Source organism: Aspergillus niger, assembly GCF_000002855.4.
Source record: "Aspergillus niger supercontig An09".
NCBI lineage: Eukaryota > Fungi > Ascomycota > Eurotiomycetes > Eurotiales > Aspergillaceae > Aspergillus > Aspergillus niger.
Window position 1 is genome coordinate 165,544 of NT_166525.1, and position 18,988 is coordinate 184,531.

At 49.0% G+C, this 18,988-nt stretch overlaps 7 protein-coding genes across 7 annotated transcripts; 4 read left to right on the plus strand and 3 right to left on the minus strand.

Moving 5' to 3' along the window:
- Nucleotides 1-1,438: 1,438 nt before the first annotated feature.
- On the minus strand, nucleotides 1,439-2,726 carry An09g00810 (uncharacterized protein; the record flags this gene model as incomplete). Its single annotated transcript, XM_059749561.1, has 5 exons — nucleotides 1,439-1,917; nucleotides 1,972-2,103; nucleotides 2,156-2,326; nucleotides 2,381-2,502; nucleotides 2,545-2,726. The coding sequence occupies 5 exons, from the start codon at nucleotides 2,724-2,726 to the stop codon at nucleotides 1,439-1,441; spliced, it is 1,086 nt and encodes a 361-aa protein (XP_059605791.1).
- An 850-nt stretch (nucleotides 2,727-3,576) lies between these two features.
- Nucleotides 3,577-4,407, minus strand: An09g00820 (uncharacterized protein; the record flags this gene model as incomplete). Its single annotated transcript, XM_001393365.1, has 1 exon — nucleotides 3,577-4,407. One exon carries the CDS (start codon nucleotides 4,405-4,407, stop codon nucleotides 3,577-3,579), a length of 831 nt encoding a protein of 276 aa, XP_001393402.1.
- A 719-nt stretch (nucleotides 4,408-5,126) lies between these two features.
- Nucleotides 5,127-6,607, plus strand: An09g00830 (uncharacterized protein; the record flags this gene model as incomplete). Its single annotated transcript, XM_001393366.3, has 4 exons — nucleotides 5,127-5,179; nucleotides 5,239-6,076; nucleotides 6,270-6,291; nucleotides 6,558-6,607. The coding sequence occupies 4 exons, from the start codon at nucleotides 5,127-5,129 to the stop codon at nucleotides 6,605-6,607; spliced, it is 963 nt and encodes a 320-aa protein (XP_001393403.3).
- Nucleotides 6,608-7,527: 920 nt separating this feature from the next.
- An09g00840 (uncharacterized protein) lies at nucleotides 7,528-8,502 on the plus strand (the record flags this gene model as incomplete). Its single annotated transcript, XM_001393367.3, has 4 exons — nucleotides 7,528-7,866; nucleotides 7,930-8,114; nucleotides 8,355-8,400; nucleotides 8,455-8,502. 4 exons carry the CDS (start codon nucleotides 7,528-7,530, stop codon nucleotides 8,500-8,502), a joined length of 618 nt encoding a protein of 205 aa, XP_001393404.3.
- Nucleotides 8,503-9,269: 767 nt separating this feature from the next.
- An09g00850 (uncharacterized protein) lies at nucleotides 9,270-13,762 on the plus strand (the record flags this gene model as incomplete). Its single annotated transcript, XM_059749563.1, is given in 4 exon segments — nucleotides 9,270-9,882; nucleotides 9,938-12,093; nucleotides 12,145-12,842; nucleotides 12,900-13,762. Coding segments are annotated over 4 exon segments (4,330 nt in total), but the record flags the coding sequence as incomplete, so codon positions are not given.
- A 506-nt stretch (nucleotides 13,763-14,268) lies between these two features.
- On the minus strand, nucleotides 14,269-16,549 carry An09g00860 (uncharacterized protein; the record flags this gene model as incomplete). Its single annotated transcript, XM_059749564.1, has 4 exons — nucleotides 14,269-15,522; nucleotides 15,582-16,084; nucleotides 16,132-16,157; nucleotides 16,212-16,549. 4 exons carry the CDS (start codon nucleotides 16,547-16,549, stop codon nucleotides 14,269-14,271), a joined length of 2,121 nt encoding a protein of 706 aa, XP_059605793.1.
- A 370-nt stretch (nucleotides 16,550-16,919) lies between these two features.
- Nucleotides 16,920-18,796, plus strand: An09g00870 (uncharacterized protein; the record flags this gene model as incomplete). The annotated part of the gene is made up of 5 exons (XM_001393370.1): nucleotides 16,920-17,117; nucleotides 17,172-17,432; nucleotides 17,494-17,829; nucleotides 17,880-18,060; nucleotides 18,114-18,796. The coding sequence occupies 5 exons, from the start codon at nucleotides 16,920-16,922 to the stop codon at nucleotides 18,794-18,796; spliced, it is 1,659 nt and encodes a 552-aa protein (XP_001393407.1).
- Nucleotides 18,797-18,988: the final 192 nt, after the last annotated feature.

An 18,988-nucleotide genomic window follows, 5' to 3' on the forward strand; every position in this document is an offset into this window, starting at 1 on the left:
GTAATTCGATGAAGGAACAGTTGCTATCCAGGTACATATCAGCAAGGGCAATCAGGCTCTGACTGGTTATTTCATGTACCTGGAGTCGAGAAATCTTCTGACTTCTTTGGCCTCAATTGTCTCCGGGTTAGGCTATAGTGACACTCGACTTTGCGTTTCTATCCAACACTCAATGTTCATGAGCACCATTCTAATCATATGCTTTTGCATAATCAAGCAGACGACTGAACCAACCTGGCAAGGGGTGCAGATTGTGCTGCTTGGAGGGCCTATCGCACATGGTCAGTCTGTCGCCCAGGCTACTGTCGCTAACGGGAGAGTGGAAAGTGCCAAAGGGGGCAATAGATTTGTAAAAAAAAAAAAAAAAAAAAAAGGGAAAAAAAAGAGCGAGTGGGGTGAGACCGAACTCACGTATGCAGCGAGTTTTCCTTGCCTTGCAATTGTCGCAAGACTTAGCAACGCGAGGTTGAAGTCTGTCGGTCATTGTTGCAGTTGTGCCATCGGATTACGGAAGTGGCAGGACGAAGCCCGATGACGGCACCAAAAGCGAGAGACGGCAGCCCGCTCTTTCACGTGACTTCGGCTTTCGAAGGTTGGCCCATTAGGACCTTCGGCTCTCGATTCCGAAATCCGCGAACATCGACTTACCAGGAGAACCAATTGTGGACGCATTGAATTACGGAGATGGAATACCACTACTTCCTTTATCTTTCACTGTTTGGAAGAGGGGAGGCCGAGAGCAAAGTCTGCCCGTGAGACATTCACATGCCGACCGAGTTGGGCTAGAATATACTATCAGATATTTATAACAGAATCAGAACCTTCTCGAGTTTTAGCCCCCACTCTCAGACCATTTATCGAGATAGGGTCAAGGCAACGATACCTTTCAACAGTAGACTAGCCCATTCTATGCTCAGGGGCGTTGGCTGTAGTGGTGGCGGTGGGTGCCAAAGCTTTTTCTCAGCATGCGATTAGAGGCCCCATAAAAAGTGAACTTAAACATGTGAGCAAGGGGACTGCCCAGAGTATATGAGTTAAGTGTCCTTATACTGTGAGCAAAGCACGGCTTAATAGCTACAGATTCCACAGATATGTAGTCCAGGCAGGCGGCGGCTAGCTGGCAGACAGTGCTCGAAGCAATGATTGCATAAAAGCAGGGAGCCTGATCTCATTCTATCACTAATAACGGTTGCTCTTAGCAAGATACCACAGGCACTGCTATCGCTGCTATCACTATCCAGAAAACATGTGGGTAATCTGAGGAATGCATACATTTACAGGGGTGGGCAAACATTAAGTGTCCCCACACTGGAGCTTGACTCGGCTAGGTCTCCATCCCTATCAAGCCACATTATAACAACACCATTAAGAACCACTAAGTCTATAAAGTTTCATGTACATCGTAAGCAGGTCACCTGACGCCTAGTCCCAAGCACATCTACTCGGGCCTGTGAACGCGAATTACCAGCTTTCCTAATCCTCCCCGACCGCTGTAAACAGTCCCACAAGCCTTTCTCACAGCTTCAATATCTTGTAGGTCGACGACTGATCCCACTACTGTTTTGAGTCTCCCATCTTCCACATATCGAGTCAGTTCATCCAAGTTCTCACCAGACGATACCAGAAACATGTAGGAATATTCTGTCTTGTAACGGTATGCCCTGGCCTTTCGGACCTGATCAAGCATATTGAGTCCCATCCGAAAGGGGAACGGAATAGTGGGTCGGTGAGGCAGGTCCATAAGAGGTGAATCCTGCAGTTGATTTCCAGAAGGTAGAGTCGAGACTGATACAATACGGCTAGATCCTGGTCGCATCAGACACAGGAGCTCCATGGAAGAGCCTACAGTATCAAAGAGGAAATCAATTGTGCCATGTTCAATCACATCTCTGGGGTCGGATTTCGTGTAGTCGATAACTGAACAAGCGTTAGGGAAAGATACAGAAGGGGCGGGTAGTGATAGAGTCTTACCCTGGTCAATAGTGTTTTCGCCAAGAAGCTCTGCCAATTTCGGAATTTTCGCAGTTGAGACCGTAGTGATGACCTTACCAGCATGGAAAACATGCTTGGCAAGTTGGCATGCGAACAAGCCGGTTCCGCTCACTATGTGTCATTAGCATATTGAGCAGTACATGGATTCCATTGGGAGTCGAACATCCAGCAGGAACGAAGACGGTTTTTCCGGCAAGGTCGCCACGGTACAATCGAAGAGCCTGGAGGGCGGTCATTGCTGCTAGTGGAATTGAGGCTGCTTCTTCAAAAGATAGAGAAGGCGGCTTAAGACCAATATGTTCCTCAGAGCATCTGACGAATTCGCTGCATGACCCTGTGTTTTGCTTCAGTAATTGAGTTAAAGAATATCGGGTACAAGCAGTCTTACCCCGGGATACTTCGGGTAATCTAATATACACAGCGTCTCCGATTCTGAACTTTTTCACGTCCCGACCAGTTTCTTGAACCACACCGGCACAATCGTAGCCGATCTTAAAAGGAAAACTGACCCTATTAGCATCATCTTCGGTAATGGCGAGAAGTCATACATACGGGTCTTTCACTGCAAGTTTCAGAGCGCCATCGGCTCTCTTGACGTCAATGGGATTGATGCTAGCGGCATAAACCTTGACTATTACATCTTTTGAGTCGATGAGACTCGGCGAGGGCAATTTTGAGACCTGATACTCGGAGGGTTTCGAGTATGATGATATATTTAGGGACAGCATTTCCATATTGAGTTTTAAGACGAGGTATGGAGGCGGTAAAAGAAGGCTAGAAGGGAAATCAACGAAATCAAAGACCAGTCTAGTGACTGCGTGCTGAGTGTACATATAGAGCGTAACGCAGAAGTGGATGGAGGCGAGATACGGTTATATTTCCCTTTCGAATGGGTCTCTTAAAGACTCACGACAGAGCAAAAACCACCCCGAGTAACACGAAAAGGCTATTACTATGTCTAGTCGTCATCACGAGAATTGGCTATTAGCTCGGATCGACTCGCAAGCCTACCTCGATTTGGTTAAGCCCAGTCGGTACCAAGGACATACCCGCATGCCCGTCGGACCCGCATACTGTGCGATATCCGAGGTATAAGGTTCATAATGCGAAGTCCGCCAGTGGCGAAGCTAATCTATAAATTTCATAACGTAAACTTTAGTTATGCTTACTAGAGGTTCTCGAAAGGCACTTTTCCGTATATGACTTGCTGTCTGATGCTACCTAGTACGCAGGGCATGTTTGCTCCCCGGGGATCGCTTCTGCCACAGTGATCCTAATGTCGTCGGAAATATTTTCCTGACTCCACACTGCCCTCAATTGCTCAGGCCTGCCGAATGTACGTAATGCATAAGCCTGCCATGTCTACGCGAAATCATCGCATTTAATCAAAAAGGAAAAGCATGTTCTGACATATACTTGGAAATGTATTCATAGTGTGCCTTCTCGGACTGGCTGATACTCGGTATAGACACCAACATAAAATGGTAACGGCGATCGCCTTGATAGAGTTTGCGAGGTCCAGAAGCTAGATCGGCATATTACACGGACGCTTTTCAGAAGTCAGACATACTAAACCTCTTGAACTTAGGATTTGATAAAGTCAAGCAGGTCTTGATTGACTTCATCAACATTGATGTTGTGAATGGCATGGGATCCGCCTTTGTAGATCTTCAGTTTGCCTTGAGGAAGAAGTTTTGCTGACTTCAGCCCAGCTGCCTCAATAGGAACCACCTGATCATCGTCCCCATGAAGAACCAGTACTGGTATATTGATCTTCTTTAGATCTTCCGTGAAGTCCGTTTCAGAGAAATCCCTGATTGAGTCATATGCGGACTTGAAACTGGTGTTCATCCCCTGCTGCCACCAGCTACGGATTTGTCCTTCACTCTTCTGCACATGAGGTCGGTTGAATCCGAAAAACGGTCCGCTGGGAACATCCAAAAAGAATTGCGCGCGGTCTTGACGCATGGCCTGTCGGAACGAATCGAAAACCGACTTATCTGTACCTTCGGGGTTGCCACTACCCTTCAGCATCAAAGGGGGTACGGCGCCGATCAGAACGGCTTTCTTGAAGCGCCCAGTGCCATGTTTTCCAAGGTAATGGGTGACCTCTCCTCCTCCATGGGAATGTCCAACCATGACCGCATCTTGTACCTTAAGGTGCGCAAAAAGCTCCTCTAAGTCATCGACAAAGGTGTCCATGTTATTCCCATCCCAGGTCTGAGTTGATCGTCCATGGCCACGGCGATCGTGTGCAATAACGCGGTAACCGTGATCGCCGAGGAACATCATCTGGTTTTCCCAGTTGTCACTGCTCAAGGGCCACCCATGGGAGAAGGTTATGATGGGTCCTCTGGGGTTGCCCCAGTCCTTGTAGAAGAGCTCGGCTCCGTCTCGAAGCTTCAAGTGTGGCATGGTTGTGAAAAATTTTATCAGTAATTGATGAGGAATTCCAACGTCTGAGATTAGATGATCCTTACGGATTGAAGGGCTGGGGATGTGTATAAGGGCGCAGGTTTATACTATCAGCTGCCCAGCTATACTGGCCTGGTATTGGCGAGCTAGAGTTTCATCGCGTACGTTGTCATGACGTTACCAGGAAATTTTGGCTTTCCGATGGCCGATTCACTGTAATGGAAGTTTGTTCGCCCAGAATCAGGCAATCTATCCTTTACTTGCCGAAATGCGGAAGCTTATTTAGTGGGCCTATTGAGGATCCAGGCTTTCTTGCTGCCAAGACAAATGCCCAGAACGTCAGCCCAGTTACAGCTACTAGCCTTGTTCCTGTTTCCATGCCATGACAATTTATTATCGGAACTCTAGCATTCCCCTTGCTGTGTATTGCCGGAACGATGTTGCTCCGCCGTTGTGCTCATGGGAACCACTGAACTTTGATTCACAATTGTATCGGGCCTCGGTAGTGTTCTGCTCGATTTTACCCATGGTACGCCCCCGTCTTCCTCACATGCTAGCACTAGGATCGCAAGTCCACCCACAACCGACCTCTAGGATGGTTAAAGAGGGATGGAGATGGGCCGCGAGACCTATATCAACCCTGCCATCACCTACGTCAACAGACAACCACACATGAAATAATCAGAATCTGGTTTGGTATTCAAGCCACCCATAGCATAATGTCTTCGACCGCAGACCACTTGTCAGCAGCATCCACAAAGGCCATTGCACCGTATGTGAACCTCAGGCTTCCCATATCTTGAAGCGGTAATGACTCCTACCTGAGGGTAGACGCTCAAAATCACAGACAGTTCAGGTCGAATTCGGAGGTCAAAAGGTCGATGTACCCAAAGGAGGTTACTATGACCGCTACCGTATGAACCCGAACCTGGATGAGGTAGCTCAGGACCCGAACATCGGACACGATATCGCATTTCTCCGGAAAATCCCCAAGAAGCTGGTCGATTCGAGGGTCGGTCAAGTATATGCACCCAATTTCTATTATCGCACTAGCAGCGTCCAGCTCGTCATCCTCGCGCCTCTTGACCAATTAAAGTCTAAGCTCCCTGCGCCGTTGGAGCCTCTTACAGCATTGCCGGGTTACGGCTTAGTTGCCTTGACATTTTATTCGTATCTGGTCTGCGACAATGATCCTTACAACGAGGTCTCTATCGCCATCATCATTCGGCAGCCGGGTAACGCGAGTTATAGTCCCACACAACTGCTCAGCTCGATATGGAACCGAACTTTCTACGGTTATGTCTTGGCTCTTCCCGTCGATACCGAGATTGCTCGGGTGAGGGGAATTTATGGATATCAACTCCCTAAATGGCTTGCCAATATTAACCTGAAGATGGACAATCACGACATCAAGGCCGACATCACCGCGACAGACGGAACACCCGATTTGACACTGGATGTACCACTTCCCGCGTTGAGGACCATTCCGTCAGGATCGCAAATTGGGACTAACAATGCAGTCAATAAGATTGACGGGAAATGGTATCAGGTGGCGGTTCAAACAAACCCCCTCTTGGCGACACAATGCCTTTTTCCTACCAACGTCAAGCTTACTCGGAACGAAGGCCCATTGAGCCAACTACTCAACGAGCTGGGCGCTTCGACCATTGTACGTATGGATGTTATTAAGGACGCCCAGATGGTCTTGAATATGCCCACCCCATTGAAGGTGTTCAACAGGGTCGGATCATTAGCTTAAGAACAATGGACTCTATGGGGAATTTGAGTATTTCAGATATAAATATGTCATATTAGGCTAAACTATACAATGGGAAAGGCTCATAAATAATAAGCTTCCTCAGTACATCAACCGTGGACTGATCGGTATGTTGAATACCCCACAAAAGAAACGGCGGGCAAGGTATCGCTCTGAAGCGTCTGTTGATATCTTGGGGCCAATATATCCCATAATCCTGCATTTGGGAATGTGCTATAATAGAGGCAATGGAGACTAGTTGAGAAAGACCTTTCTCCAATTTTACATCGCCCTGTCTACTGGTGTTGACACACTTCTCTTAGACGGATAATCGGCATTCAGTTTATTGTCACCTTCAAGATTAACCTATTGACTATACTGGGGTTGATTGCAGAGGATTTGCCTACACCCAGATATTATCGAAGTCAGTCAGGAGGTGTATGAGTTTCCACCTCTGGATTTTACTGGACTCTACGTCCGTTTTTGGAGGATTCGACACGGAACATGTTCAAGAGATCTACCAAATGTGTAGGCGGTTTACGATGGTTGGTGTACTCCGTCGGTCCTCCGCCGCCACAAACACGCCTCCGCCAATCGTAGCACTTGGGTAAATTAAACGGACATATTTGGAGCGGGTTGCAAGCTACTCTCATGCAAGCGCACGAGCGGGGTCAACTGTTTGCTTGTCAATCAAAATCTCAGATAATCTTCAGAGGGAATCCGGGGAAGCCAAAAGTTAACCAAGTTCCGTCTTGCAAACTTGAGTCACCAAGGATCCGTATCTGCTCTGATGCTTCAGTGACTGTTATGCAGAGATAATACAAAGTCAGTGTCTAGTTAACTGCATTTCCATGTATGACCATCCTAGAGATAATCAAGGATGGGCATCATGGCGTGCGGATTGAAGTTCAGTTCCAGCCCAGTCCGGCCAGACGACCGCACAGGGACGTATGACCTCTCATGCCAGCAGCCACACGCACTGCATCCTTGAAGGCCAAACGCATGACAGGCCTCTGGATACATACCACTGCATCTTGCACCAGGACAATTTCTGAAGAGGATCCCGAGGTCGACATGTGAAGAGACGACCGCAGGATGAAGAGGGGTTGTATCAATTTGCGGCGTTGTGGCCGAGATTGAGGCATCGTGGGCCAAAATCACGACAAAGGCATCCGTGGCTATTTTGTATTAGCGGTAGAATATCCCCGCGTTGAAAAGGTCGTGAGAAACATCTACATACCCATTGCCCGGAGCTATATAAAGACAGTCAGTTGCCTGGCATTGTGACATGAACATGAACAAAATATCTGGCATTTCAACTTAACTAAAGACATCGCTCATCTGCCTTACCATCATTTTTAATCATGATTTGCAACACTTTGCTCGTCGTTGCATTGAGTCTGGGTCTCGTCCAAGCAAGCCCTATCGCCAAGCGCGATGCTGCGACAGTGCTTTCCGACCTTGAGACTATTGGAAATGACGTTACTACTCTCAAGACGGACGTTACCAACTGGACCGGAGACCTTCTCGCAGCTCTAGGCATTTTGTCCGATTACAACACCGTCAAAAGTGCTTTGGACACGGCCATAACTGATACGGGGGCTGCTTCCGCATTCACCGATACGGAGAGTTCCAGCATCACAAGTGAAGTAACTTCTCTAGCCACGATCATTATAGCAACCCTAGATGAGCTTATCTCCAAGGTGAATTCATAAAACCGACGAGCTTCATTGTTCTTTTGTTGCAGGACTGACGCACAGTTGTAGGAGTCTACTGCGGCATCTGCGGGCGTCACTTCCACTTTGCTCTCCTCCCTGGAGACACTCAAGACCGACACGGACGAGCTGGGGGCGGACCTGGAGGCGAAGGCCACCACGACGGATGCGGCAACCATTGCCTCGACTCTTGCCTCCATCGACGCGGCATTTTCGAGTGCAATTGCTGCCTATGAGTAAGTTTCATTGGATACAGTTCTAAGGGATGATAAGGGCATTGATGGCCAGTGCAATGCGTGGACGTACCTTGTTTTCAGCCATATCCCGGCTGCTCAGGAGAACCATGGTTAGCAGTGCATGTAATAGTGACGGGTTATCTTGAAAATAAATGGACTTTGCCGCGCATCACGTATTGTACACCCTGAAACCGTTCTGCATACAGCAATAGAATCAAACCCATTGTGTTGTATGCAAAGAATACTCGAACTGCAATACCGGCTGCACAAGAGACGAGAAGATACTGTATGTCATTGTATTCTGTGAGATGATTAAATGGCGTTTATGTGATAATCATAGACGAATAATGCGAATGAAGCTGCCCTTCAACAAAGATTAAATATTTGATAGCAAATTAGTGGATTCCAAACGCACGGTGAATTGTTTTGATACAAGATTTACTTGATATTCTACTGTTTATCAAAACCAACGCGCCTAAGCAAACGCTGAGGCAACTGAGAAAGAATCCTGTCTTTCACTTTCAATATTTTAAATAGCTAAAGAAAACATATCTAATTGAAAGGCAGATCAAATAAAATAAATGTATTGGCGATAGCGAGAGATGTTCCAAGTTTTCTATTGGGAATCAATATAAACATAAAAATAGAAATTTGTTAAATATGAGAGTTTATTGTACTAACTTAAGACAGAGTTGATCAGCAATAATTCGCTCGCTATTAGTCGGGTCATTATTACGGCTATGTTATTACTCCGTAGAATACAGTAGTGATACCCCTTATGGAGTCACATAATATCGGCTTTCGAGGGCTGTGTGGGGCGACTTTCGGCTCTCGATCCCAACTCCGTTGCCAAAGCCAGTTCGGGATCCCCGATAAAAGCAAAGCATCATTTGCGTGCGCAGTGAACTACGGAAGTGGGTCACTGCTATCGCTATCTTTCCATTTCGCTCTTCGGAAAAGGAGATCCCGGGTCCAAGATTGCCGAAAGATGTTTTCTCGCCGAACGATGGCTAGTGATACAATATATTCAGAAGGGTCGTTGGCGCCGTGATACCTCAATCATCATGTCCATCCATTTATAACTATATCCAATCACTCCTGACCAGGCTCGACCGTCTTAGTTTCAGTCTGGTTGAAACAATCACATCTATCAGCATGGTTACGGGACCCCCTGTGGAGGGTGCTGGCAACGAGGAAAAAGAACATTATGATTCCACTACCACATTGTCCGAGCATCAGCAAGAAGAGCTGAGGAAAATTGCATCCCGGCAATCAGCAGTATCAACCACCGGAGGCAAACACTCGGAGCAGGGCTTTGGATCGCATATTGACCCCACAAGTCCTCATTTCGACTTGTCTCAGTGGATGCGCTATCAAGTGCAACAATTTGAAGAAGACAGCAGCGCACGGAAAACAGGGGTTGTTTTTAAAGACGTTACTGTACAGGGAAGGGGAGCTGAAATCCAAATCCAACATACGGTCCTATCCTCAGTCTATGCTCCTATCCTTGGAGGTGCATTTCGCCGCGGCTCTAACAAAGCCAAGACAATATTACACGATGTTCATGGACACATCGAGCAGGGTGAGATGCTTCTGGTGCTCGGCCGGCCAGGAGCTGGATGCTCTACCATGTTGAAAACCATTTCAGCGGATACCAACGGACTCGACTTGTCGTCGAGTTCAGTCATTTCTTACAATGGCATTCTACAACACTTGATGCAGAAAAACTACAAGGGCGAGCTTCTCTACAACCAGGAAGTTGAAAAACGTAAGGATATATACTAAGTAACCAAATCATGGACAGAAACTAATCCAGAGACCAGACTTCCCCCATCTAACGGTCGGCGAAACACTCAACTTTGCCGCTGCAGCACGAATGCCTCGGATCTTACCGAATGGAATGTCGAAACAGGAATATATCAAACATATGAGGGATGTGGTGATGGCAGTCTTCGGTCTGTCACATACCGTCAACACGAAAGTTGGTTCTGATTTTGTCCGAGGCGTCAGTGGGGGTGAGAGGAAGCGAGTATCCATTGCAGAAATGGCCTTGGCTGGCTCGCCACTGTGTTGCTGGGATAATGCTACACGCGGCTTAGATTCTGCGTCTTCTTTAGACTTCGTTAAGGCGCTACGGACCAGCTCGAGGATTTTTGGCACCACCCATGTTTCGACCCTTTATCAGCCCTCGCAAGCAGTATACCATTGTTTTGACAAAGTTATGGTCCTCTACCAAGGGCACGAGATATTCTTTGGCCCTACCACAGAGGCAAAACAGTATTTCGAAGATATGGGCTGGTATTGCCCTGCTAGACAAACAACAGCAGACTTTCTGACTAGTATTACCAACCCAAGTGAGCGGCGACCACGGGAAGGATTTGAAGCGAGGGTCCCACGGACCCCCGAGGAGTTTGAGATGTACTGGAGGAACAGCACCACCTACAAGCGACTAATGGATGACATCTCAAGCTACGAGGTGAAATTCGGTGCTGATTGTGGCGCCACCGAAGCATTCAAGCAGAGTCATGCCAGGCGTCAGGCTCGGTACGCACGTTCGAGCTCCCCGTATTTGATCGATATCCCGACACAGATTGAGATTTGTGCTTCCCGATTTTACCAACGCGTCTGGAATGACATTCCTTCCACTTTGACTTTAATGATTGGACAGGTTGTTTTCTCCATCATCATTGGGTCATTGTTCTATGGAAGCGCATTCGGAACTGAGGACTTCACCTTAAAGATGTCAGCATTGTTTTTCGCCATTTTGCTTAACTCGCTTTTGACCGTCACTGAAATCCAAAACCTCTATGCTCAACGACCAATCGTGGAAAAACAGGCTTCGTATGCCTTTTACCATCCATTCACAGAGGCATTAGCGGGTGTTTGTGCTGATATTCCCATCAAGGTTGGATGCAGCCTAATGTTCAATATTGTGTTCTACTTCATGTGCGGCTTTCGATACGAGGCTGGTCCATTCTTTGTTTTCTACCTCTTCGTCACGATGGCTCTTCTTTGTATGAGTCAGATCTTTCGCTCTTTGGCAGCGGCGACTAAGGCAATCCCTCAGGCACTCGCTGCTGCCGGAGTCATCCTACTCGCCACTGTCATCTATACCGGCTATCTGCTTCCCCAGCCGAGCATGCACCCTTGGTTCAAGTGGATCTCCTATATCAATCCGTTAATGTATGCGTTTGAAGCACTGGCCGTCAACGAATTCCATGGACGCGACTTCCCCTGCTCGGACCTGGTACCATTATACCCCGGACTAAAGAACGGATCGGGTACCTACTTCATCTGTGCGGCGAAGGTGCTGTTGCTGGTGAGCTCTATGTCAGCGGGGATGACTTTCTCTCCGTGAGCTACGGCTACGAATACAGCCATTTGTGGAGGAATTTTGGCATCCTCTGTGCTTTCGTCATTGCCTTCCTCGCCCTGTATCTGGTACTCACCGAGATCAATTCACAATCTTCTTCAACCGCAGAAAGCCTTGTTTTCCGACATGGTCGCATTCCCGTTGCCTTTGAGAAATCTGCAAATGACCCCAAGGCCGCTAATGTCAGCGCAACTCAAGGACAAGAGACGGGTGATGAAACGGTTATGCCACCGCATCACGACACGTTCATGTGGCGTGAGGTCTGCTATGATATTGAGATCAAAAAGGAGGAGCGCCGCTTGTTGGATAAAGACAGTGGATGGGTAGAGCCCGGCACTCTGACTGCGTTGATGGGTGTCTCAGGGGCTGGAAAAACAACTCTACTAAACGTCCTCGCCCAACGTACTTCAACAGGAGTCATCACAGGCGATATGCTGGTAAATGGTTCTCCTCTCACTGCCAGCTTCCAGCGCAGCACAGGATACGTTCAGCAACAGGACTTGCATCTTCATACCGCAACTGTTCGTGAGTCCTTACGGTTTTCGGCCTTGTTGCGTCAACCCAAATCAGTCCCCGTCCAGGAGAAATACGACTTTGTGGAAAAGGGTATGTTCTAATTCGTGCAAATCATTCCACTACGTACTAAAGTTATCTTAGTAATTTCTATGCTCGGAATGGAAGAATTTGCAGAAGCAGTGGTCGGATTTCCGGGCGAAGGGTTGAATGTCGAGCAACGGAAGCTTCTTACTATCGGTGTGGAGCTTGCCGCAAAGCCCGCGTTACTCCTGTTCCTGGATGAGCCAACCTCCGGATTGGATAGCCAGTCGTCGTGGACCATTATCGCGCTTTTACGTCGGCTCGCGTCCAGTGGACAGGCTATCCTTTGTACAATTCACCAGCCATCAGCCATGCTGTTTCAACAGTTCGATCGGTTGCTATTCCTGGCTAAAGGCGGTCGCACCGTTTACTTTGGTGATATTGGACCAAATTCTCGTACAATGCTTGATTACTTCGAACAAAAAGTGCGAGGAGGTGCGATGACTCGGAGAATCCAGCCGAATACATTCTCGAGATCGCAGGTGCAGGAGTGAACGGCAAAGCCGAACAGGATTGGCCAACTGTGTGGAAGGAAAGTCCCGAATGTACCGAAATGATGAAAATTCTGGAGAAGAGGTGCGCAGCAGTGCGATACACGGACAAGACCGACAAACAAGCTGAAGCTGAAGGAGCAGAGGACGCCTTCGCGATGCCTTTCAGGGTTCAGTTTGCTGCCGTTCTCCGCCGGATTTTTCAACAGTATTGGCGGTCGCCCGAGTATATTTATGGCAAGCTGGCCTTGGGTATCCTATCGGCCCGTAAGCTACTCTGGCCCTTACCGTTTCATTCACATTCGGCTAACTATTGTTTCTTAGTCTTCGTTGGCTTCTCATTTTACCTCCCCGGTACCTCTCAACAAGGCTTACAGTCGTCAATTTTCTCCGTCTTCATGATCACGGCAATATTTACCGCACTAGTCCAGCAAATCATGCCTCAGTTTATTTTCCAGCGAGACCTTTATGAAGTCCGGGAACAACCTTCGAAGACATACCACTGGGCAGCCTTCCTAGGGGCCAATCTAATAGCTGAGATACCCTACCAGATGTTCGTCGCGATTCTTGTCTACGCCAGCTTTGTGTACCCCGTATATGGCATTGCGGACTCCCAGCGCCAGGGGATCATGCTCCTTCTTATCATCCAGTTCTTCATCTATGGGTCTACTTTTGCTCACGCTGTGGTTGCCGTCCTGCCTGATGCCGAGACTGCCGGTCTCATTGCCACCATGCTGTTTAACATGACACTTGTATTCAACGGTATTCTTGTTCCTCGTGTCGCTCTTCCTGGATTCTGGGATTTCATGTATCGCGTCTCCCCAATGACTTACCTGGTGAATGCTATAATTGCCTCAGGGGTAAGCGGTCGCGCGGTCAACTGTTCCGAGAAGGAATTAAGTGTGTTCAGCGTTGCTCCAGGTTATGATAGCTGCGGGCAATATATGGAGGCCTACCTTGAAGCGGCCGGCACTGCTGCAGGCAAGCTTCTCAACCCGGAGAGCACCGATCAATGCAAGTATTGTACCCTTCAGACGGCAGATCAGTTTCTGGCGAGTCGGGATATATACTACGACCAGCGTTGGCGGAACTTTGGCCTGCTTTGGGCCTACATTGCCTTCAATGCTGCCTTTGCCTTTGCCATCTACTATCTCAGCCGGGTGAGGTCATGGAAGAGAAAGGCCTGACTTGTCATTTCGTTCGTTGTGGATATTGTTTCACCTAGTTCATATTTCACCACTTTCGGTGTCGATTGCATTCATCAAGCACTGCCCTTATATACTACTCTATTTTAATACAGTTCAATTTTTTTTACTTCACCTTTTTGTGACCGCTAAGATGCTCGCCATGCAGGTACTCTACTATCTGTTAAGTCTAGAGTTAGTACAAATAACGTTAGCTATAACACAGAATAGTTGCTGCGGCAGCTAAGCATATATTGAAATATAAATAGGAATAGGAAAGGTACATAACAAATAGCATAAATACCAGACCAATGCCCTGTCAGTAATTGTTATAATCTTACTTCTGCTTCATTTACCTTACACCTTGCAAGTCTACTGAGATATTTTCCATTGTCGGGAAAGATAAGAATGGCAGACACTGGCTTAGTGGAACAAACACAACACAGTATCGGGATATCGCTATCGCTGAGAGAGAAGAGCCCTATGAATGGTGGTAACTAGCATCAGCTTTAGAAATTCGTATTCCACCAGGCCTGTGTATGCATCAACCGCCAATCCATTGCAGTCCAAAATTGATCTATATCAATGTCTATGTCAGGCGTTGCAGTGGCATCAGGGAAGACATTGGGTCCTATATCCGGACCTGGGAAGACTTGTCCGTCGGTATCGTGACTGGTAAAGTTCATCTGCGCAGGTATGGCAGTGCTCGCTATGCCGCTGTGAGGCGGCACCCCCCTGTTGCAGCTCGATATCATGGAGGAACCAGAGCTTGTCTGCCCTACTTTTAGGCGGATATCCAAAACAATCCAGGGTGTCTCCACAGGCATGCCCCGTTGCCGGATGAATGTCTCTCGCACTCCCCAGGCCTGGAGTACCACCCTTGCAAAGACTGTGAAGGCACTCTGCCCGCTGGGCTTGGGGTGCATGGCACGCGCTTCGTAGTTCTCGCTCATGGCCTGCCAAGCCTTTCCTGTGTGCCTTTCTGTGGGTCTCTTCTTGACGTGGTTCAGAACGTGGATGTATGCCAGGGCGGGGACATGAAAATCTACGAACCACCGGTACCGACTGGTCAAAGGGGAGACTCGCAGTTTCGTATCACACTCCAGCATATCTAGGGCGTAGGAAAGAGCAGCATAGCGCTGCGCGTCTGTCTGCTGCGTCGCTGGCGAGGTCGAGTGCCGCGCGTAGTACTCCAGCAGGCGGTTTCTAGCCAGGTAGCCGCGCGTCGTCCAGATTGTCATGTAGTGGAGCGGGTCAGAGGGGTCGCAAAAAGCGAGGTACTTTTCCTCGATTGTCTTCTGTATAGGCGAAACCTCATTATCAGCAGAAGCGGAAATGTGGCGAGGATCCTTTGCCTTAACCACCGCCGCCAGTACCGGGTTGACAAAGTTGATGTGGAAGTTGGTATGGCGGATCAGGTCGGCGAGCGCGCTACGAACGACCGTGAACAGCGCCTCCGTCGGCTTCTCGTTGTTGGTGCGGGAGGAATTGGTGTCGGGCCGGATCTCAAAATCGTTGGCGTTTGACGGAATCCGGCAGTCCCAAGTAGGTGTCAAGGTGGTGATCCTGTAGTCGGACATCTCGCACATGCGATGATCAAAAACCACCAGTGACCACCAGAGTCTTCGGCGCATCTCAGCTTCTACGGCAGTATATCTAGTGTATGTCGACTCATTGTGAAGCCCCATCCGCTGTGCAATCCGGAGGGTGGCGGCGAGCATGGATGAGAGCGAGCGGGGATCTGTTTGCGGCAAAATAGAGACCTGAACCGTTAGTATATCTTTTATCTTTTATGTCATCTGAGCATGGACAGTCCACCTACCAAGTAGAGGTACACTGCAGTCAAGCCGTCAACATTGGTACAATGCCAGGGCCGACACTTGATCAGCAATTGCCGACACCCCAACCGGTAGCGCGCCAGCAGATCTTCCTTGGATGATTTGAGCAGCTGATGACATTCGTGATCGGCAAGACTCGTGACTGCGATGCAGTAGATACTAAACATGAGTGCCTCCAAGGTAGGATGGATATTTCCAAGATCGCTGACCGCATCGACAATCCGCGGCTGGAGCGTCAGTGTATGGGTTACTTTCAGCAGGGGATTTACGTTTTCCAGGTACGTCTGCCAGAGCCTGAAGATCTGGGCTTGTTGGGGATGCAGGGCGAGAAGATTCACATTAGCCTGTGGTTGGCCGAACAGAAGATCATCGGTGGTATGGTCATTCTCTTCCGACGGGTCGACGTGGTGGTCCCAGGCGTTTGTTACCTCGTCGTCCTGCGCATCTTGACGGTCGCCGTCGTTATCTTCGGGTTCTAGTGTCTTCTCTGCAGTCAACGGCTGCCGTAACTACGACAACTAGGGATCAACGTACCACTTGGCTTATGGCCTGCCAGAGGTCTCTATCATAGAATTAGTTACTTCTGCAATAAATAAGCTAAGCAGGTGTCATACACTGCCTCGGACTGGACAGGGGTCTGTCCTCTCGCCGTTTTCAACCGTTCACAGTCTCCAGAGATATTAGCGACGACAGGCTCCTCCTTGGTTTGAGGATGCAGGGGCTCAAAGTCAATGTTATGTCGGCGAAGGAGGACTTCGTAGTGGCGCAGCCGGTCCAACAGAACTCGCTCTTGGAACCGACGACGGCGTGGAGTAAGGGTTGCAGGGATACACTGCGTGTCGGACGCGGCACAATTCCCACAGGGAGACTTGTGGTCGCACCTGACTTTCCGCTGTTGACACCTCACACAAGCCAGGAGGCGGGGCGATATTGCCGACGGATTTGAAGACATGCTGAGTGTGATGCGATGTGATGGGGCGAGAATGATGAGGGAAGGTGGAAGATGCAGAGCCGGGGGGTTGCTTCGGCCTTTTGAATGGACCGCGGCTAAGTGCTCGGACGATTCTATCTCCCGAACTATCCTCCGTGGCATCTTGCATGACAGCGACTGCAAATATTGAACAAAGCATTGGGAATATAGACTACTATGCAGCATGGGCATTCCTGACTACTTATCCTTTGCGGTTCGGGTCCAACTAATGCCCGGAAAGGGGGTTCTCTTGCCACTTCCCGTACTTGTTAGATAAATATATTTATTTCCCGAGCCACCAACTGCATATCTTGCAATCTACCTCAGTGTTAGTCTCATAAACTCCATAACCATGGTTACAGAAAGTCAAAACGCGGCACAAGTCGCCGAAACCTCAGCAGATGCACCGACCAAGCCTGAAAGCCTCGAATCAGAGAAAATAACACAAACAACGACGACACCACCGACAACGGCTACAACGGCCATTGTGATCATCTCAGTGCTTCTGAGTATGTTCCTCGTCGCACTGGACAGAACCATCCTCGCCACGGTAATATATGTGCACAAGGACGATCTTAGCTGCCTTCTGCTGACTACTTGTTAGGCCATACCCCAAATAACAGACGAATACCATTCGCTCACAGATGTGGGCTGGTATGGGAGCGCATACCTGTTGACTTGTTGTGCGTTGCAGTTGATATTCGGAAAGATATATACACTCTTCTCAGTCAAGTGGACTCTTCTATGCAGTATCCTGGTTTTCGAAGCAGCTTCTGCCCTGAGTGGAGCGGCTCCCAACTCGACTGCCCTGATCGTGGGACGAGCTATCTGCGGTGTGGGTGCGGCTGGGATCTTTGCCGGTGTCGTAAGCGGATACTTCATTTTCAATATCTAATTCAATGATGGGCTGATCATTGTTTATCCAGGTGGTCTGCATCGTCCATGTCGTCCCTCTCCATAAGCGTCCTCAGATCCAAGGAATGTTTGGTGCCCTGATGGGGGTTTCTTCGATTGTGGGCCCCTTGATCGGCGGTGGGTTTACGTCGAACGTCACCTGGAGATGGTGTTTCTATATCAACCTGCCCGTCGGGGGAGTGGCGATGGCCGTTATCTTTATCTTTTTGAAGATCCCCGACCAGCCTACCGCTCGGACCCCTTTGGACGAGAAGATCAAGCAACTGGATATCCCTGGGACCATCCTCCTGATTCCTGGCACCGTCTGCCTTCTTCTGGCATTACAATGGGGAGGCCAGACCTACCCAGTGAGCGGACCCTTCCTAGATGTGCTTGAGTCGCACCTAACCATTCTTAGTGGAATGACGAGCGGGAGATCGCCTTGTTGACTCTCGCCGGTGTCCTCTTGGTTGGCTTCTCTGCCGTCCAAGTCCTTCTCCCGAGGACCGCCACTCTGCCTCCACGAATCATGAAGCAGCGTAGTGTCGCTGCGGCGTGCTGGGCAACCCTGACTATCAATTGCGGAAACTATATCATCAGTAAGAATCCCGCGACTTACCTCTCCCACACCGAAGAGCTAACCAGATGGTAGTCTACTTTCTCCCGATCTGGTTCCAATCGACTAAAGGAGTGTCTGCTTCCGAGTCCGGCATTCGCACGCTCCCCCTGATGATCTCCATGGTAGCCGGGTCCATAACCAGTGGTACGCTAAACACCAAGATTGGCTACTATACACCACTCGCCATTATCGGGACTTGCCTCATGTGCGTGGGAAACGGACTGCTCACCACGTTCGAGGTGAATACCGGAGCGGGGAAATGGATTGGGTACCAGATCCTGTACGGTTTCGGCCTGGGCTTAGCGTTTCAGGTACCAAACCTCGCGACACAGGCAAGCCTGCCGAAGAAGGACGTACCTACAGGGCTAGCGCTGATGCTATTCGCAACTCTACTGGGGGCGTCGGTGTTCGTATCGGCTGGAGAGAATGTGCTTGCCAATCAATTGGAGAAGAGGTTGGCCGGGGTCGATGGGGTTGATACTAGTTTGATCACCTCTGAGGGCGCTACTTCTTTGCTCCAATCGCTCCCGGATGATGTGCGTAATACCGCTCTTGTTGCATATAATGGGGCTCTGAGAGAGGTCTTCCGTGTTGGTTTAATCCCGACATGTCTGAGTGTCCTCGGGTCTGCAGCCCTGGAGTGGAGGAGCGTCAAGAAGCCGGCAGGACAGAACTCTACGGAGAGCGGAGGGAAGGAGACGACTGGAAAACCATGAGAGTGAGACATGTGCAGCGATAAATAAACATGCTGTACACTAGCGGCTAGTATAAACATCTCCCCTTCGATTTTATACGGAACGTGAGTTATTGTACAATGGAACAATAGACTGTTTGTATAATGCCAATCTACTCTTTTCTCTACTTCTCAGCATCGCCTTTTGGAGCGGGCCATTGCAAAGACCAAAAGT